Here is a 21,996-nt window from a genome sequence, read left to right as displayed (position 1 = left end):
CAGTAAAATTTTTTATATGTTAACAGAAGTAAAACACTAAAAAATACACACATTACTGAAATCCAATTTTTATGAAAGTCTAATTTTAACACTGGCAGAAGTATTTAGTGACGTTTAAGCTAATTCCATTCCTAGTTACCAGTAGTGTATATTAGAGTTGTTATGAAGGATTTAGTAAATTTGGCAATCCACATTTACCCTAAATAGAGAGGAAAAAATAAATCACTAACAAGTTACTAATACCACATTGAAACCATGGTATCTAGTTCAACAAATAAGGTCATATCAATTCTGGGCAAGTCCAGCGATGGTTAGTAAATTCTTAAACCATTTTCTAAAGAAGCATCTATCTTGAATTAGCAAAAACTAAATTAAAATCTAGTTAATTAACCTTATTCATCTTCATACAAGTACCAAAATCTGCTAACTTCAAATGTCCAGATTTATCCAGCAGCATGTTATCAGGCTTCACATCTCTGCGGGAGGGAAAAAATAGTACAGTATTTTCTGAAACAGATTACACACTGTAAAAATTGTATGAGGCAGTTATTTTAGGTCAAGCATCCTCAATCTAGGTAAGGCCATCTTGGATCTGTATGTGTTCTCTAACCACATCTATAAATTAAATTTCATCAAGGAAACTTCTTTGTATGTTAATGCCTCAGAAGAAAACATATATATTCCTTTTTAAACAGAGTTTGATTCTTTCAGAGGGAAAATCAAATCGTTTAAGAGAGACTGACCACCAAAAATACAACACTCAGACATAAAAGGTGATTGAAACATATGAGATAGGTAAGTACATAAAAAACCCCGCTAAGTTGCTTTCATTTTTGATCCCTGACATGTAGGCACAGCAACTGCATACAGGATTCCAGCAGTGTTTGTACAACAAATGAAACTATTCGTCTATGAATAAATATGATGTATTCACTAATTAAAAGCAAATTAAATTACATATTTTAAAAATTAACATCAAAGTGTTTAACTCCTAGCACATACCTTAGAAAACTAGTTTACAATTTTTACTTTTCAGAATACCATTTAAAGGCTATATGATCAGATTAAGGGATATTAAAGAATATATTTATACCAACATTAAACTGAAATGCTAAAATTACGAACTTCAAAGTCTGGAGTTCTTTTTTTTCCCCCCTTCCTGAGATGGAATCTCATTCTGTCACCCAGTCTGAAGTGTAGTGACTAAATCTCAGCTCACTGAAACCTCTGCAGTCAGGCTCAAGTGATCCTCCCACCTTAGCCACCCAAGGAGTTGGGACCACAGGTGCATGCCACCTGTTGTTGAGATGGGTTTCGCCATGTTGCCCAGGCTGGTGTCAAACTCCTGAGCTCAAGAGATCCACCTGTCTTGGCCTCCCAAAGTGCTGGGATTATAGGCGTGAGTCAGCACCTGGCCAAAGTCTTGAGTTCTGAAATGTCATTCATGTCATACAGAAGAATGGGTGAATTGAGAGTAAGAAATGTTAAAGTTATTTTTTAGCTATTTCCTTCAACAAATGAGAACATTTAAAGCACTTTTATCTTTACCTGTGAATAAAACCCATGGAATGGATTGCATCCAATGCAAGAACTACTTCTGCAGTATAGAATCGTGCCCATTTTTCAGGCACATCATAGTTGCTCATTAAGTTTACAAGATCTCCACCAGGCATGTATTCCATCACCATGTAGAGATAACGATCATCTTGGAATGCATAAAAAAGCTACACAGACAAAAAAAACACACAAAACATACTCATTAATGTTAAACAAAATTGTTTCACTTAAAAAGTGGCAAAAATACTAATAAAAGATTTAAGTAAAATTCATCAAATTACAGAAGTCGCAAGTCTAGTTAAAAAAAAAAGACAAACATAAATGCCACAAAGACCCCTGTACATGCAAAAGGACTATAACCTGATTATTCAGAAGAGTTACATGGAGATAGTCTTTCTTCATAACTTTCTATACTATTTGAATTTCCTTTACTGAGAATTTTTTTAAATTGTAATATTTTCAGTAAATATACAAATCTCCTAGGCAAAGAAATACTATACTTCTTATTTGTGCATCAGTGAGGTCTACTATTAAATTTATATCAATATCACAATGCTTAAGAAGTCTTTGATAAATTTGGCTTAGTTTCAGCTGTTTCTTATTAGCTGTGTGACTAGTAATTTGCTTAACCTACCCAAGTCTCTGCAACTATAATCTCTTCTAAAACACTGTAAGGACTGTACTTTAACTTTTATACCTGTTGCTTAGTCAAGTATCCAGATGCCTGGCAGTTAGCAATTGCTTAATAAAGGCTTACTGAACCAAATCATAAATTAATCCATAAAGTAACAGTGCACCTAACAGATTAACTGTCTTTCAGGGTTGAGGGTTGTTAAAAAAGATTACTGAATATAGAAAGCACTTAGTGTAATAGCTGCTCAACAAATGACAACAGTCAGGAGGAGGAGCAGTAACAACACAAAAGGAGGAGGAAGGCAGCCGCTAGGGCTAAAATAGTAACAGTAAAATCCACTAATGTGAAATTAGTGAGGATATCAGGCATAAATATAGTATGTGACCAGGGACCAAATAAAAAGGCCAAATTTATAAAATAACATTTTAAGTAAATATAAGAAGTTCGGAATTAAACTAAAATAAAAATAAGCCCCAGAGAAGATGATCTGTAATTTACCCAGATGTTTGTCTTAAAATCTTAATGTTTCATTTTTTTCAACAGTGTTTAGTAATTGTAGTTATAGATTCAGTTATTTTGTTTTGATTTTTTATTTTTTTGTAGAGGTAGGGGGGCCAGTCTTGAACTCCTGCCCTCAAGTGATCTTCCTGCCTCAGCCTCTCGAAGTGCTCGGATTACAGGCTTGGGACTACCACACCCGGACAAGACTCAGTTATTTTAATGTAAAAAATACATTTGGGGGGAAGAGGGAAGGATACGAAACAAAGTGGCATTTCATGACTATCCCAGATTAAAGTACACAATTTGTCATTTGGGCCCCATAAAGAAATATTGTTAATTTGGTGACAGTTTTACCCCTATTTATAGACAATATATCCAGAGAAATAAAGCTCTGAATTCCTAAATTGTAAATAGCCCTGAAATTAACAATTATGTCACATATCTTTTAACTAACAGACACTGAACATGCATGTATCAGTGGTTGTTAACCAGTGGTGAACACATTTTTGGTTGTCACAACTGTGTGTGAGGAGGGAAGAGTTGCTACTAGCATCTCCTGTGTAGAGGCCAGGAATGCTGCTAAACATCCTAAATAAACACACTAGTAATCGGAATAATGTAAAGGATAGCCCCCAACAACAAAGAATTATCTGGCCCAAAACGTCAATAGTATTAGGCCTGAGAAACTCTGATCTACACAGTTGTTAAAAACATAGACATTTCAAGTTGAAAAGTGCTATGGTGACTGGGTATGGTGGCTCATGCCTGTAATCCCAGCACTTTGGGAGGCTGAGGTGGGCGAATAACGAGATCAGGGGATCGAGACCATCATGGCTAACACAGTGAAGCCCATCTCTACTAAAAATACAAAAAAAACTAGCTGGGCGTGGTCCCAGCTATCCCAGAGGCTGAGACAGGAGAATGGCATGAACCCCAGAGGCAGAGCTTGCAGTGAGCCGAGATCACACTATTGCACTCCAGCGTGGGCGACAGAGCAAGACTCCGTCTCAAAAAAAAAAAAAAAAAAGTGCTATGGCATAAACCTTCAACATTTTTCATATCCTTTTAATTCCAATTACTGTTACGCTTTTTAAGGATAGATTTCATTATATATTATAAATAAATAAATCACAAATACAAGTTAGAAAATTAGAAATGGTCTAGCCCAGTTTAACTTCCCCCGTATGACATTTTGCATTAAGGACCCCAATACACAAGACAGATAAAACATGAAGCTGAACTCATAAAAGCAGAGAGAAAACTCAGAATTATAGTCTATCCAAAACCCCACTTGACCCCATGATTTTGCCTAAGGTACCTCCACAATTGAACATAACCAGTCAAAGACAACTTTCACACTTATGAACAAGGAAACTGTGGCCCAGAGATGTTAAGTAACATGGCCATAACTTCAGAGGAAGGCCTATGGCAATCAAGACGAGGACCTAAAACTACTGACTTCTAGTTTATTTTTCTTTCTACTGAAAACCTAAAGACAAGTATTATTTGGTGACCTAGCTTAACTTGGTTTCCTCTCACTTTCCCTTCCTTTCCCTTATTATCTCCTCTTCACAAAATAAGAGACAAATAAATGAGGAGACAGCTAAACAAAATGAGAGCCTCATGTCTGGTGAAAAAAAATTCAATATTAAATAAAAGTATCTATTTAAATTTTAATAATATATGACTTCCCTCAAATCTAAGTAGATTAAGTTTTCTGTATCTTCTGTATTTAAAAATATCTAATTTAAAATTCTGTGTTTAAATTTTATATTTATTTTTTATTTTTATTTTTGATACAGGGTCACACTCTGTTGCCCAGGCTAAAGTGCAGTGATGTGAACACAGCTCACTGCAGCCTCAACCTCCTGGACTCAAGCAATCCTCCTGCTTCAGCCTCCTAAGTAGCTGGGACCACAGGCATGTACCACCATGGCTCAGTAATTTTTTAAATTTTTTGTAGACATAGGTTCACCATGTTGCCCAGGCTGGTCTCAAACTCCCGGGCTCAAGCAATCCTCCTGCCTCGTCCTCCCAAAGTATTGAGATTACAGGCCTGAGCCAAATGCCCAGCCCAAATTCTACATTTAAATTAAATTTCTTTTTTTTTGAGACGGAGTCTCGCTCCGTCGCCCGGACTGGAGTGCAGTGGCCGGATCTCAGCTCACTGCAAGCTCCGCCTCCTGGGTTTACGCCATTCTCCTGCCTCAGCCTCCCGAGTAGCTGGGACTACAGGCGCCCGCCACCTCGCCCGGCTAGTATTTTTTGTATTTTAGTACAGACGGGGTTTCACCGTGTTAGCCAGGATGGTCTCTATCTCCTGGCCTCGTGATCCGCCCGTCTCGGCCTCCCAAAGTGCTGGGATTACAGGCTTGAGCCACCGCGCCCGGCCTAAATTTCCTATATATAAATTCTACAGAAGCATAATTATTTTGTTCTGGCCTTTCTTTCTAGAAATGATTCAATATAATTAAACTTTTAAGATTTAAAAGGTAATCAGACAATTTTGTAACTGCCAGTAAATTCTCTATTACTATTCTAAAACACAAACTAAGCTTCTCAGATATGTTTAGTTACAAACTAATAGAGCAATAATGAAAGAGCAGCAAAGTCATACCTGAACAACCCACGGACTATTAGCAAAAGCCATGATGTCCCTTTCTTCCCAGAAAAAAGCAGAATCAGATCTCTTAATCATTTCAAATTTGCTGAGAAGCTTCATAGCATATACCTTCCTGGTGGATTTATGCCTTACCTTTAAAATTGAAAAGGGAAAATAATGAACCTTTTGTTAACATTTAAAGCTCAAGGTTTCACAGAACAATTTACTAAGTGCTTTTAATACTTGTTAAATAATTAAGCTTTACTGTTTCAGTTATTTTTATTTCTTCTCTTCTGCCAAATTATTCCAAGTAGCTAATGTCAAGACTTAATTATCAAAAGTAATGTTTTAAAAAAATCTTTATTTCCTATATTATAAGATACGATCCCCCCTCCACCCTGGTATGTAAGCTGCTTCCTATTTATAAAGCTTACTATTCTACAGCATTTTAGTCTAATATTACAAGCAAAGATTTATGTTCTGACGCCTCAGACTACTTCTCTGCCATAGGTACTTGGGTAAAACACTTCCCACTATGGTTGGATTTGACACTAGGTTTTCACACCCTTAGGCAACAATGTCTAAAGGAACTTCAAGCAACAATTCTATAAAAACAGTATTTTCCCAAATAATATGTTAAACACACAAGTGGATTATTTTAATTTAATAAAGTCCTTTTTTATTCTCATTAAAATAACCTACCAATTGAACTTCTCCAAATGCACCTCTACCAATCACCTTCACTACTTCATAATCTTCGGCTTTCATTCGTAAATCTCTGATTTTATTTATTGTGTCTTTATCTGTATGAAAAGAAAAGCTTATCATTTTAAATCACTAAAGTATTACAACTAGCACTACTTATTTCACATTCGAGTTCTTAAGAAACAATGAAAAACAACAAACTTCATTAAGAATTATTTGAAAATATGGTGAAACTTGAAGCTATAAAACAGATAAATGTTCAATTTGCTAAGATTTTTTAAAACAAATTCCAGAAGAACTTCATTATAGCTACTAAAGGTTTTTACTAATCAAAATATGACTTAATAGAATGTTTTAAAAACAAATATTACACTACAAACAAAAGTTGAGAATAATTAGCTAATTAGTTCCTGGTATTTTAAGTACACATCAAATCTGAATCTAGGAAACATGAGTAGCTATTTTAGATTAATACTAGAATAAATTTTTCTTTTTATAAATAAGGTCAGTTTTAGTGATCCTTTAAAAAAAGATGTAATTTAAGATATCAAAGGCAAATACACCAAAAAAAAACACAGTAAATTTTCCAACTGGCAATCTTTAATACTTATATCATTACATTTCTCTATTTGAACCTAGATTTTAACTTGAAACGCACAGTGAAAATCACTGCAATTATTTATATAAACCTGTCATACTACAAACTACAATAATTCACAAATCCCCACTGGATAGATATTCTAATTCCTAATTTGGTCATAGATTAAATTAGGGCTATTTTAACCCACATGGGTCAACACTGGCATGAGATTACATGGAAAAGCTTCACATTTCAGAGTTGTATAAAATACACAGCAGCTATTAAACTTCAGTTCTAGCTCCTAATAAGAGCTGTATTAATATTCTTGTTTTCCTTTTCAAATGCAAATTTAAAGTCAAGTGTTTGTGTACTTTATGACCAATAAATACATGCAACAGAGAGCAAATTTCTACAAAGTTATAAGAACATTTAATTTTAAGTTACATATTCACTGCAAGATGCATCAGAAAGATAGACAATAATCAATTAATTCACTGCACAAATATTTGTATCTACCACACATCAGGCTGTACAGCACTGGAAATAAAGGTAACTTTAAAATGTAGCTCCTATTCTTTAAGAGTTCAAACACTAGCAAATGAAACAGAAACAATGAAAAAAAGAATTGAAAATAATGTAATAAGGAATATAAACAGTTTTTTGAGTACTAAGGAGGACACCTAACCAAAGCCTGTTGGGGTGAGAAATAGGTAGGAAGACTCTGCAAATGATGGTACCTGAAACAAGTCTAAACTGAATAGTAGTGGTTAGCTAGGCAATAGACAATGAAAGAAAGAACAGACTAGGCATGGTGGCTCACGCCTGTAATCCCAACACTTTGGGAAGCTGAGGGAGGCGGAATGTATGAGTTCAGGAGTTCAAGACCAGCCTGGGAAACATGATGAAACCTTGTCTCTACAAAAAATATTTTTTAAAAATGTAGCTGGGTGCAGTGGCAGTTTCCTGTAGTCCCAGCTACTCAGAAGGCTGAGGTGGGAGGATCACCTAGGCCTGGGAGGTGAAGGTTGCAGTGAGCCAAGATCACACCAGTACACCCCAGTCTGGGCGACAGAGTGAGACCCTGTCTCAAAAAAAACGAAAGAACAAACAAATATAAGCAGACAAGCAATGTAAACCAAGCACAGAGGAACTGTATCTAAGTTCTATGTTGCTGGAGTCTCAAGTTTGTAGTAAGGACTGACAGAAGAGGCTGGAAAGCCCCAGATAAGTTCAAGAGCTTGAACTTTACCTGTCAGCCAGTAGTTATAGTAATAACACTATTATTTAAGTGTTATTTACATATTAAAGTTTTCACATTAAAGTTTAAAGTAGCTCTCTATATAAAATAGATCAAAGAAACTGCTCTGTTCTAAAGGAGGTTAAAGGTGTCAGAGAAGAGACAGAGCCTCATCTACTTTAGGCTCTTCCATAATACAGCCCCTGAGGAATCCTCTGGAATCTGCTAGGAACTGAGAAACACCACTACTATGGGCAGGAAGCCATGAAAAGGAATTACAGTGGACAAAACAACATAGTCAAACTTACATTTCAGGAAAACTACTCTAGGGAATATGTAGAAGATGAGTTCAATAAAGGCAAGATAGGAGGTGGGGAGAATTTTAAGAGTATTGTAATACCCCAGATGAGACAGAAAGTTCTGAACCTGGATAATATAATAGCCTGTGAGGTTGAGAAAAGATTCTTGGATCTAGCTATTTGAGCTAGAATAGGCTGTAGAGTCTTGACAAAGGCTGCAGACAAGTCATTTGAAATCTAAAAGATCTTTCTATGTTCTACTGCCTTGGATTTCAGCTTGTTCTAATACAGGTTTACGTGCTAATAAGTGTAAGTGCCTCTGTTGGGTGGCTTTCAGTCAAACTCAGAGTTTCTATGGTCCTAGTTTTCCTAGTTCATCTCACCAATGGTCCAACCTAGAACTAATCAAGAACTTAATGGTAAAATTCTAAGCATTAGACTTTAGTTTCCCAAACACTCAGGACTATGTATTCACACCCACCCAAATCTCAGGATCTTAAACAGAAGCCTATTTATTGTAAAGTAGTCATGTAAGAAACCCACTCTTGGTCTAGGGGTACTATATAGCCTGAACTTTGTAGGCTTATGGCTCCGTTGAGACAGAAAACAATGCATGCACTAGAACGGGGTTCCCAACCCCTGAGCCGCAGACCTGTACCGGTTCATGGCCTATTAGGAACTGGGCCATACAGCAGGAGATGAGCAGTGGGTGAGCAAGCATTGCCATCTGAGCTTCATCTCCTGTCAGATCAGCAGTGGTCCTAGATTCTCACAGGGGCACAAACTCTATTGTGAACTGCACATGCAAGGGATCCAGGTTGCATATTCCTTATGAGAATCTTTTTTTAATGCCTGATGATCTGAGGTGGAACAGTTTCAGAAAACCATCCCGTCTGCCACCCCCCAACCCCCATCCTGTCCATAGAAACATTATCTTCCACAAAACTGGTCCCTGGTGCCAAAAAGTTTGAGGACTGCTGCTCTAAAGAGAAATAATAAGTACAAAAATAAATATGTAACTTAATTTCACATTGTGATACATATTCTAAAGAAAATAAGACCAAGCTTTCCCAAGTCTGTAAGGGGAGACTGTAGGCTAATTCTTCAGTCACTTCAAACTCTGCAACTCTGCATTGATTCCTTAAATAAACAAGAGTCAAGGAAAACAACTCAAAATTGGTTATTTTTTTAATTGACTATTGATGCCACTCCCAATGCCCCCAATTCTTTGAGCAGCTATTCTTGCCCAAAGGCTAACAGTCTTAGGCAAGTTTTTCTCTCTGTACACATTTGTTTGGCTGCTGCAATCACATACCATCAGTGAACAGCTTTCTCTGCTCGGCTAGTGAATACACCACTCGTACGCTTACATAACATTGCAGCCTCTTTTTTTTTATTTTTTTATTTTTGTTAAGCCTGCATGATCATTTTTCTTTATGAAGAAATTTTACGGGGATGAGATACTCCGTTTTAAATTTTCTCTTTTTTCTTACTGTTGCTGTCGCCGAGACAGGCGGATCACGAGGTCAGGAGATCGAGACCATCCTGGCTAACACGGTGAAACCCTGTCTCTACTAAAAATACAAAAAACTAGCCGGGCGAGGTGGCGGGCGCCTGTAGTCCCAGCTACTCAGGAGGCTGAGGCAGGAGAATGGCGTAAACCCGGGAGGCGGAGCTTGCAGTGAGCTGAGATCCGGCCACCGCACTCCAGCCCCGGTGACAGAGCAAGACTCCGCCTCAAAAAAAAAAAATAAATAAAATAATGCATACTCCATTATGCTTCAAAAGGACAACATTTGGACTGGGCATGATGGCTCACACCTGTAATCCCAGTGCTTTGGGAGATGGAGGCAAGAGGACTGCTCAAGGCCAGGAGTTCAAGACCAGCCTGGACAACACAGCAAGACTTGTCTTTACAAAAAATTTAAAAATTAGCCAGGTCCATGGTGGCATGCACCTGTAGTCCCAGCTACTTGGAAGGCTGAGGCAGAAGGACTGCTTGAGCCCAGGAGTTCGAGGTTGCGGTGAGCTATGGACGTGCCACTGCACTCCTGCCTGTGCAACAGCCTCTTAGGGGAGAGGAAAAAAAGACAACATTTCAAGTATACTCTTCTCTTCTTGCTTTGACACAATGCATATGCACTGGTAATAGAAAATAAAATGTGGTATGGTGGTACATACAGCACTCAAAACTCAAGATGTAACAGCATCACTGTGATGTCTACTGTGCTGAGCAGCAGTGTGAAGTGAGGAGAGAATTACATATGGTCTCTGTTGTAGCTACTCAGTTTAGGTGTTGTAGAATAAAAGCCACCACACACAATACACTTTTTAAAGTATGGCAACATCCCAAGAAAACTTTATTTATGGACACTAAAATCTGAATTTCCTATTATATCACATTCATAATATATTATTCTTTTGACTTTTTTTATCATAAAAAATACATAAACATTCATAAAAAAATACAAAAAACATGCTTAGTTCATGAGCCATAGTAGTGGGTGAGATGTGGCCTGTGGGCTGTAGTTCACCACCTCCTGCTCTAATAAAACCCAGTGGCCCTCTGAGGGCACTGCTTCCCCACAGCTCTCAAGTGGGGACCTTTACTTATCCACATGCCTTAGACTACCGACCCTGAAAGTGGGAGATCTCCACATCCCCACACTTAAATCTGCTAGCTTTGATTTTCATTAGGTTGTACTTCCCACCTCTCATTGTTGCTGTAATCCACTGACTCTCAGAGGTCACCACGTCTCATTGCTAGACAGTTTTACTTCTGATTTACTGAACTTCTCTCCAATATTTTCCTGTTTCAATTCTTAATAACTTTAATGTACCCACAGACAATACTTACAGTACCTTGGCCTCTCAACACCTATACTTCTCTCCTTCAATGATCTTGTCCTCTATGTTACCTTGGTCACTCATTTCCATGGTCACATACTAGACCTTGTCATTACGAGTAATTACAATCTTCCCACAATTTCAATTAGAAAACTTACATTCTCTAAGCACTCTCTTATAGCTTTCCTGCTTAGTTCCTCTAGTATCTTAACTCCAACAACTCAGGCCCCACCAGGACCCCCAATCCATTGATCCTACCCCACTCGTACTTTCCCTCATTGCACTGATAGCCTCTCTTTCCTACCTACCCAGCTTAAATTACATGGTCAATTATTATAACCACTCCCTTGCATATACCTTTAATGTCATGAGCTCTCTTCTGCCTCACTTTACTTAGTTTGGCAAAACAACAATTCTATTATAGTTAAATCCAACTCTCCAACTACTCTATGTCAGCACCCATGCAGTTAAATATGTCTCGATAAATACGTAAAATCACAATGACTGATCCTATTTTAAAATTCATAATCACAAACATCAAGTTGGCCCTTAGTTCTACTTGGCAATCCTAAATTTCTAGTCACTCTCCCACTCTCCTAGAGACATATTTCAAGTTTTCTTCTTTCTTCACACACCTCCTACAGCTCTCCCACTGATCCTCATTCACAATTAATGATCTTGTTTGGCTACTACCCTGAAACAAACGAAACAGAAGAAAACTACCACGGACTTACCACCACTTATACACTTACCTATCAGCATGTACAAGCATATATTTTGTCTTTTCACCTTTTACTATGGGAGACTACTTCTATCTTAAGTCAAACCCTCCATTCATGCACTAGATGTCATCCTTTTTTATTACTGTAGTTCGAGGACATTGCTCAAGCAATTCTCTCCTTTCTCCTTTACTATAAGCTTTCCCCTTCCTATCTGGATCCCACCATGCTGTTTTCTCTCCCATCTTAGAGAAACAAACAAAAATAATCTCTTGATCCCATTTCTCTCAGCACCTACTGTCCCATTACTCAACTCCCCACTGCAGCAAAATTTCTCATAAGTTGTCTACACTTTCTGTGACTAAAATCTTTCCTCTTATTTGCTCTAAAACCCACTTCAGTTCGGCTTTGGCTCTTAACCTTTCTTTTAAAACTACTTGTCAAAGTTACAAATGAGCATCATGTTGCTAAATCCAATGGTCAATTCTCAGCTCTCATCTTGATATATCAGTGGCTTTAACAGTTTGATCACTCTCTCCTGATACATACTCTTCACTAGACTTTCAGGACACAACATTCTTCCAATAATACTGAAGATTTTACTTTTCAACCTCGGTAGTCTCAGTTGCCTTGGCTGGTTCCTCCCCTTCTCTCAGATTTCTTAACACTAGAGCATTCCAAGGCTCAGTCCTTGATGGTGACTTTTCTCTATCTACCCTCACTTCTCTGGCTTTAAAAACCATCTACATATCAACTTCCAAATTTTTATCTCTAGTCTAGATGTCTCTCTTAAACTTCAAACATACATATTCAATTACTTTCAAAATATATCGTCTCTTGAAAAACACCTCAAATTTAACGTGCCAAAAACTGAAGACATATTCTCACCCAAAACTTACACCTATGTGTCTCACACTTTGGCTGATGTCTCAATTTTGCTCAGGACAAAACCGAGGAGCCATTCTTGACTCCTTTTTTTCTTACACTCCACATTCTATCTCTCAGGAAAATATGTTGGCTCTCTCTTTGAAATATATCTGGAATCCGATAACTCTCACCCTCTACATTGCTACTATGCTAGACCAAGTCACCATTATCTCTTCCTTGGATTACTGCAATAGACTCTCAACTGATTTCCCTGTGTCTATTCTCAACACAGGGTGATGTTCTTAAAACACAAGTCAGATCATGTCGCTTCTCTGCTCAAAAGTCTCTAATGTCTTGCCACCTCACCCAGAGCAAAAGCCCAAGATTTTACAATGGCCTACAAGACTCTACATGACCTAGCCTCCCTATTTCCTTACTTCTATGATATCATCCTACAATTCTCTCCCCTGCCTAGTCCTCTCCAGCGACACTGGCTTCCTTGATGTTCCTCAAACAGGTCAGGTACACTCTCCTCCCTCCAGGCCTTTGTACTAGCTGTTCCTCTGTATGCCACTTTCTCCCCTGAGACATCCACATGGCTAACTCCCTCAACTACTTCAACTCTTTTTTCAAATGTCACCTTTTAGCAAGGCCTCCCCTGGACACCTTACCTAAAACAGTAAACTTCTCAGAACTTCCAATCCTTCTTAAACTGTTTTATCTTTTCCTATGGCAGATTTCGACCTCTTTGTTATTCACAAAATTAGTTTTATGCAAAATAATACTTGCAAAATTATAAATCTGGTAAGTTCTCATTCATTCTAAAACTTCCAAATAGGATGTTGTGACCACCTAGACCCTTTTAGCAATTTCTGATTGTCAACTATATTGAGTCAGGTGAAGCTGGTAGAAAGCTAAGATTCAGAGAAGTGAAATACTACCATACAACATATTCAGCAAGAAATGAAATGAGCAAATTGAGTCATAAATAGGAACCACAATCTTGACAACCACTAACTAGCTAATCGTTAGAGCTAGTAGTTTAGAGTTAACCATTCTCCAAAGGATCACAAGTTAGCAAAAGGACCAGTACAAAAAGGCTAACTTATAGCTTCTGGGTTACCAAAAATTCAAAAGGATTTCAATCACATATAAACTCTTGGATCTAATTTTCAAGAAAGCAAATGGATGATTTTTCCTAACACTGTTTTAAAAATTGGCCGGGCACTGTGATTCACACCTGTAATCCCAGCACTTCAGGAGACCAAGGCAGGTGGATTGCTTGAGGTCAGGAGTTCAAGACCAGCCTGGTCAACATGGCGAAACCCCGTCTCTACTAAAAATACAAAAATTAGCTGGGCATGGTGGTGGACACCTGAGGCACAAGAATCACTTGAACTCAGAGATGAAGGTTGCAGTGAGCCGAGATCAGGCCACTGCACTCCACCCTGGGTGACTAACACTCTGTATCAAGAAAAAAATTAAATTAAATTGAAAATAAATAAAAATCATACTTTATACCCAGTGAATTTTACTTCTAGGAATTTATCCTAAGGAAATGAGACACAACATGAGATAAAGGTTTCTACAATAAAATAGTTTTTACAATTTTAAAGAGTAAATAATTTCATATACATATAATAGAGTATTAGGCAACATTTAAAATTGTGTTGAATAATTACATAGAATTATGTTCAGCATATAGTGTTGTGCAAAGAATAGAATAAACTGCATACAGTATATGAACTTGATTTTCTAAAAACATAATTATATACTGATATACAGATATGAATTTTTTTAAAGGCCAGAAGAAAATATGCCAAAATAATAATTGCAGTCATCTCTGAGTTTGGTGAGACTACAGATTATTCTGCCACATTTTCTATATATTTTAAGTTTTTTAGAATGACCCTTTCTTGCTTTTCTAATGGAAAAAAAAAAAAAAAAAAGATGTATTTTTGCCTAGCCTGAGATCCTAGATTACAAAATGTACCATTACTTTATGTACCACTAGAGATTCTAAGAGACACATTCTAATTTCAAAAATGTTCAAATTTTTTTAAATGTCAGAATAGGTAAAATATGGTAATAAACATTAAGTACCATGTACTATTTGACCAGAATACTGCTACTCTGCCTAAAAAAGCCCAGTATACATTGCACACTTTTAGAGTAGTGAAAGCAGCCCTAAAAAGCTCACAAATTAAACTTACTTGAAAAATTAACAAGAATGTTATATTCAATTCCATAAAAATCTGATTTTTTTTCTTTTTTCTTGAGACAGGGTCTCTGTTGCGCAATCTCAGCTCACTGCAACCTCCACCTTGGAGTTCAAGCAATTCTCCCACTGCAGCCTCGCAAGTAGCCAGGACTACAGGCACACAACACAATGCACAACTAATTTTTGTATTTTTGTAGAGACAGGGTTTCGCCATGTTGCCCAGGCCAATCTCGAACTCCTGGGCTCAAGTGATCTACCCGCCTCAGCCTCCGAAAGTGCTGGTATTACAGATGTGAGCCACTGCACCCAGCACGGTTTTAATTAAGAAAATTACTTAATGTCCAAATGCTCAAATAAAATCATGCTCTAGGAAGATGTGCTACATTTTGACTGCACAGGCACATATGCACGCATCCATCCACCCACATACACACAGAATAATCCAGTTTGATAAACAGACCAACAAAAAATAAATATAAATTAAAAATCCAGACTCCTAAATTCAAACTCCTCAACAACATGGCAAAAAAAAAAAAAAAAAAAAATTGATCTTGTTAGTGATTGTCCAGTCTTATATTTCTACATAAGCTACTCCCCACAACTATGCTCTAGCAATGCCTAGTTATTTGCAATTACCTGTGTAAGCCATACTGCTTCATCTCTGTGCCTTTGCAGATGTTATCACTAACCTAAAATGACTTCCCCCACCACCTTATCTGACCAAGTTACTATTAAACAAGATCTAATCTTTTATCTCCTCTTTAGACATTCCTGATTCCCTCTTGAGCACAAGGTATGACTCCCTTCTCTGGGACATTATTTCCCTATATTTCACCTAACAATCTGAACTGGGATTGTTTATATAGGTCTGTTTCTTCTATTACATTGTATGTCCCCACAATCCTTAAGGATACAGACTATACTTGTACTTGATGCTACTGAAATATTAAAAACACTTAATGACATTATATGCAAATGGAGATAAACACATACTGCATTTATCTATTCAGGAACAACAGAAAAGCCACATATATTTACTCCAAAGTAATAAAAGTATACATTTAAAAATCAATCTTGAATTTCTCAAAAATTCTAAACATAGAATTACCATATGACCCACCAATTCCACTTCTAGGTATCTATGCAAGAACAATAAAAACATATGTCTACACAAAAACTTCTACACAAATGTCCATAGCAGCATTATTCATAAAAGCCAAAATAGAATACAAATGTCCATCAGCTGATGAGCAGATAAACAAAATGTGGTACATCCATACAATGGAATACTACTGGCAATTAAAAAGAATGAAATACCGACACATGCTACAACACTGATGAACAATGAAAACATGCTAAGCCAAAGAAGGCAGTCACAAAAGACCATTTTATTGATGATTCCATCCATAGGAAATGTCTCTGTAGAGTTGGCAAATCTATAGAGACAGAAAATAGATTAGTGGTTGCCTAAGGCTAGAAGCCTGGGGAGAAAAGGAGAGTGACTTAAAGTTAATGGGTGTTGGCAAATCTATACAGACAGAAATTAGATTAGTGGTTGCCTAGGGCTGGAAGCCTGGAGAGAAATGGAGACTGACTGTTAATGGGTATGGGGTTACATTATGAAGTGATGAAAATGTTGTAAAAGTAACTGTGGTAATGGTTGCACAACTCTGTAAATATATATACACTCAAGCTCACTGAATTGGGTGAATTTTATAGTATGTAAATAACTTAATAAAGTTGCTTTAAAAAATCAATCTTGAGTTTGGCAATGATTTTTACATGACACAAAAAGCACAACCAATGCAGAAATAGTTTATAAGTTAGATTTCAACAAAATTAAAATTTTTGCTCTATGAAAGACATTATGCAAACGAAAACTGACAGTAGCAAATGCAGCAAGGATGCAGAACAACAGAAACTCTCATTCATTGTTGGTGGGAATGTATAATAAAATGGTATAGCCACTTTGGAAGACAGTTTGGCAGTTTCTTAAGAAGTTAAACCTATTCTTAGCAAACAACCTAGCAATCCTACTTCTGTGTATTTACGTATCTGCCCAAGTCAATTTAAAACTAAATTCATGGCCAGGCGCTGTGGCTCATGCCTGTAACCCCAGAACTTTGGGAGGCCGAGGCAGGCAGACCACCTGAGGTCGGGAGTTTGAGATCAGCCTGATCAACATGGAGAAACCCTGTCTCTACTAAAAATACAAAATTAGCCAGACATGGTGGTGCATGCCTGTAATCCCAGCTTCTCGGGAGGCTGAGGCAGGAGAACCGCTTGAACCTGGGAGGCAGAGGTTGCAGTGAGCCGAGATCGCACTATTGCACTCCAGCCTGCTGACAACAGTGAAACTCCATCTCAAACAAAACAAAACAAAACAAAACAAAAAAAACTAAATTCATGCAAAACCTTGTACTCGAATATTTACAGCAGCTTTATTCATAATTGCCCCAAACAGGAAATAACAAATATGTTCTTCAACAGAGGAATGAACCAACCAACCAAGGTACATCCATTCAATAGAAGGTTGCTCTGCAATTTAGTGGAAAAAAGGAACAAGTTACTACTTCACACAACATGGACAACATGCAGGAATCTAAAATGCATTTTTAAGCCTCCCAAAGTGCTGGGATTACAGGTGAAAGCCACCGTGCCTGGCCTTCACTCTTGATAGTATCTTTGAAGCACAAATAAAAGTTTTTAATTTTGATGATGCCCAGTTTATCTATTTTCCTTTGCATTTCCATATGAATTAAAGAATTGCTGGTCATTTTATACAAAAAACTGTCTGCTAAGGTTCTGAGAATATACGGGCTCTATAGATCATTTTAATACTGAATTGTCCAATCCATGAACACTGAATATCTTGTTAGGTCTTCTTTAATTTCTGTCTACAATGCTGTATAGTTTTCAGTATACAGGTTTACACATATTTTGTCAAATTTACTCCTAAATTTTTCATGTTTTTGCTTCTATTGTAAATGGCGCTGTATTTGTTATAATAAATCAATTTCCAATTGCTTGTTGTTAATAAATGTATGTGCAACTGCTTTTTGGATATTAATCTTCTAACTTTCAACCTTGCTTAACAAACTTACTAGTTCATGTAGCTTTTTTGCAGAATCTTGAGGATTTTTGATATGGAAAATCATGCTGTCTAAATTGAGAAAGTTTTACTTCTTCCTTCGCAATCTGTACGGCTTTTCTTTATTTTACCTGATGGCACTGTCTGGAACTTCTAAGATGATGTTAAATAAAAGTGGTAAGAGAGGACAGATTTGCCTTTTCCCGTCTTAGGGGAAAAGCATTTGTCTTAAACAAGTAGATAAAATCTGAACTGTAGGTTTCTTGTAGATTCCCTTTATTGGGGAAAGGAAGCTTCCTTCACTTCCTAGTTTGCGGACAGATATTTTTAAATTGTGAATGGATATTAAATTTTATCAAACGCATTTTCTGCATCTACTAAATTTCCTTTTTAAAGTATGTTAATATGGTAAATTAAACTAATTGATTTTTGAATTTTATACTAACTTAGTAATCCTGGCATAAACTATCCTTGGTCATGATTTTTACCTGCTACATTTGACTTCCCTAAAATTTTGTTATATTATTCTCTGCATTTTTCTCCAATTTAAAAATTAAAATAAATTGTACAGGTTTACCAGTTAAAACAGTTTACTTTAGATTTATGCTTTTATTTTACTTATTTCTACTAAAGCATTAATGTCTCTATTTATAAAATATAATATACAAGCATACTTAACATTATGAAAGCAACAAAGTAGCTAAGTTTAAGGAAGTACGTATTTCATTCTTGCTAGCCATTACTTTAAAAAAAAACATGCCCCACCCTCTGCCTTTGTACTAAGGAGTATTTACCCCTTATCTACACCATCTCTGTAAACGCCAGTTACCATTAAGATAAACAGTCAAGCCTCTCCATCTTTTTAGTTCCTTCACTATGTTGTCAGGTAGGGAGGTAAGCAACTGTAAACATTAATAAAATTTTACTAATATGTCCATAGGACATGAGAAATAATTAAAACTTTTATACTTAAAAACTTCTCAGTTCAGAATATGGAACCATATTCAAAAACTCAAATAAAACTAAATAAATTTTTAAAAATTGAAAAACTAAAAGAACATAAAATTTAAAAATTCTAATACAAGATTTCAAAGTATAGAAATGATTTTAAAAATCAAAAATACATGACTATTTAGAAAAATAAAATCTTTGTAACAAAACACATGTAACCAAAATTGAAAGATAACACCAAAACCAATCAAACTTATATGTATCAACATTTATAGTTTAGAAACAGAAATAAATGAAGGAGGACTTTATGATCTAAATCTTACTAATTCTTTAAGATTAAAAGTTTGAAGTTATAAGTTAATCAAAATTTTAAATTATAATATTCAATCTAAAAAGGAGCCTTCAGAAAAGAATATCTGTAAAATTTAAATATAAAACAGCTTTCATGGAGAAAAATTCTCATATCTCAGCAGTCACTCAAACTCAATGTGTGCTTATTCAAACTCAATGCACAGTTTTTTGAATACTTATTTTAGCTATTTTTCATTCCTTTCTCTTCAAAGTACTTTGGTTCTCCTAACAGGCATCCAAACTGCTTCTTACACACTTCCTACTAAACTCTATGTAGAAATCATTGATGAAATCACCAAAAAGTAAATAGAAGAAAAAATAAGGGCTTGAATGATCTAAGTCAAAATGTAGTTATATGAAGTCTGTCATTAACCTCCACAAAAAATTACTTACATCTGCTTAAAAAGTTGTCAATATTCTTGTTTTTTCTTAAGGCAGGAAAATCCAAATCATATACCAAAGCATCCAATCCATCCTAAAGAAACAAACAAACAATGGTTAGTTTTTTGGATCACATTATGAACAGTTTCCTTTTTTATGAAATAATAAAATACATGCTTTAATATTTAATGTCCCCTAATACATCTTGTGTACATTTAACACCCTCTACAAGATTAGATGAGAGAGAACTGGGAGAAAAGCTGTTTTCATTTCATATGTAGCTCTTTTTACCTTCTAAGTCTGGCGGGCCCAGGGGCAAGAAAATTACCACAGATTGGCTGCAAGTGATTTCAATCCATGAGCTTTTCCCCTCATAAGGACATGAAATTTTATTTTGCATTACTTCTCCTTACTACTGCATTTATCTTTATCTCACAGACATCAAAAACCTACATTTGTTACTATAAATATTTTACAAGGTAACAGCTAAATAATAAAATGTGAGGTTTAATATAAAATAGATACCTCATAATCACAAATGCAAGCTATATACATTTTTTAATTATAAAAATGTATTGGATTTTCATGGGTCTTCTTTCTTTCTTTGAGGCACTTTCTAGGTAAACCTAGTAGTAAAGGACACACATGAGCTTTTGCATTTTTTCTGGTTTTTTTTTTTAAAGGGTCTTGCTGTGTTGGCCAGGCTGGAGTGCAGTGGTGCAATGCTGGCTCAATGCAACCTCCACCTCCTGGACTCAAGCCATCCTCCTGCCTCAGCCTCTAGAGTAGCAGGGACTAGAGGCTCACACTACCAAGCCTGGCTAAATTTTATCTTTTTGTGTAGAGACAGGGTTTCACCATACTGCCCAGGCTGGTCTTGAACTCCAGACCTCAAGCAATTGCTCCTGCATCAGAGTCCCAAAGTGCTGGGATTATAGGTGTGAGCCACCACGCCTGGCCGAGCTTTTGCTTTTAAGAGGATATTTAAATATTATCTAAGCAAGTGCATGGCAGTGTGAAGGTATACCAAGCAGTACTGAAATGGGAAAGCATCTATTCAGACTATAGCCTGCCGCATGGCAGGAACTGGAAGAACATTCAGCTAATCCCAAGCAATCTTCATTACAAAGTCTTGCTCTTTGGTAAATGTTGTTTGTATAACTGAACAGCACTATGGGAAAGAATGGTTTTTGCGTGATGCTTAATAATGTAATCAGTTCCAGATGGGTCAAAACATTAAAAAAATAAAGAACCAGGCAAAAGCATTTTAAAGAAAAAAACAGTATATTTAACATGATACTGTTGGGAGGACAAGTCATATAACCTTTCTGAGCCTCAGTTTTCTTTTTTGTAAAATGAGGGATAATGATTACAACACATAACAGATTTGTAAGAATTAAATGAGTTAATATGTGAAGTATCTGGACCTTAATAGTCTCACTTCTCTCTCTTTTATTTCTGTTACTGACATTTGAAAGTTCTCAATGTTAGTCTCCCTATTGACAGGAATGACCTACACAGAAAATAGACATTTTAGTCATGTGGTCATAAAACCTTAAAAGTAAATCTTAGGTCATGATGTTAAACCCTTCCCCAGTGCAGTAATCTGAAGTACTTTTGTTGTTGTTGTTACATATGGGCATCTGAGTTTTGTGTGTCCAAGTATCTGATCATGTGTTTGTTAATGAAAAATGAGCTGCCTCCACTAATTACATATGGTCACTAAGTGTTTGGACCTGGCACCATACACTTTAATTCTACAATACCACGGGATAGTCTATTACTTTTCAGCATCACCCATAAGCAAAACTTGTGTGCCTTTATTAGGGAAATAAAGTTGGCAAGAATGTATTCTTCTACCTTAACCAAAGCATACACCAACTGAGGTTTCTAAGGGGAGTCAAGACTCTGGGGTGGGAGAGAGGGATGCAGGCTTCCATTTTAATGCAGTGGAAAAGCTGCACAATGCAAGCAATGTTGTGCAGCTTTTCCACTATAAATGACGCAGGCATCTTATCTTTTATTCAATACTCTGAAGTTCCATAAAATAATGCAGAATAAGACTTCCACACTTCCTAAAAGTCCAAATTCTAGTACCAAGACTCGGAATAACATAACATTCATCCAAGTGCAAAAACAATTCACGAGGAATGATGATCAAGGGATATACTTCCACTGGTCCTTTACTTAATTTTATGATTTAGGCATAAGCAAAACTACTTTCACAACATGTCCATCATATAGCTTAATCATCACTTTAAAAATGTAGAGGAGGCCAGGCGCAGTGGTTCACTCCTGTAATCTCAGCACTTTGGGAGACTGAGGCAGGCATACTGCTTGAGGTCAGGAGTTAGGAGACCAGCCTGGCCAAAATGGTGAAATCTCATCTCTGCTAAAAATATAAAAATTAGTCAGGCATGGTGGTGGTGGGCACCTGTAATCCCAGCTACTCG

General features: G+C 36.6%; 1 protein-coding gene across 1 annotated transcript in view; it reads right to left on the bottom strand.

Annotated features, from left to right (window-relative positions):
* The window catches only part of ROCK1 (Rho-associated, coiled-coil containing protein kinase 1), a 158,036-nt gene that overhangs the window by 97,123 nt on the left and 38,917 nt on the right, over nt 1-21,996 (bottom strand). Inside the window, exons 2-6 of the mRNA XM_011957774.1 lie at nt 19,556-19,637; nt 5,997-6,097; nt 5,310-5,447; nt 1,549-1,724; nt 392-476 (exon numbers count right to left, since the gene is read on the bottom strand). Coding sequence (XP_011813164.1) covers nt 392-476; nt 1,549-1,724; nt 5,310-5,447; nt 5,997-6,097; nt 19,556-19,637 — 582 coding nt within the window. The remainder of the gene's footprint in view (nt 1-391; nt 477-1,548; nt 1,725-5,309; nt 5,448-5,996; nt 6,098-19,555; nt 19,638-21,996) is intronic.

Source organism: Colobus angolensis, unplaced genomic scaffold (assembly GCF_000951035.1).
Source record: "Colobus angolensis palliatus isolate OR3802 unplaced genomic scaffold, Cang.pa_1.0 Scaffold45, whole genome shotgun sequence".
Lineage (NCBI taxonomy): Eukaryota > Metazoa > Chordata > Mammalia > Primates > Cercopithecidae > Colobus > Colobus angolensis.
This window is presented reverse-complemented; position numbering and strand designations above follow the sequence as displayed.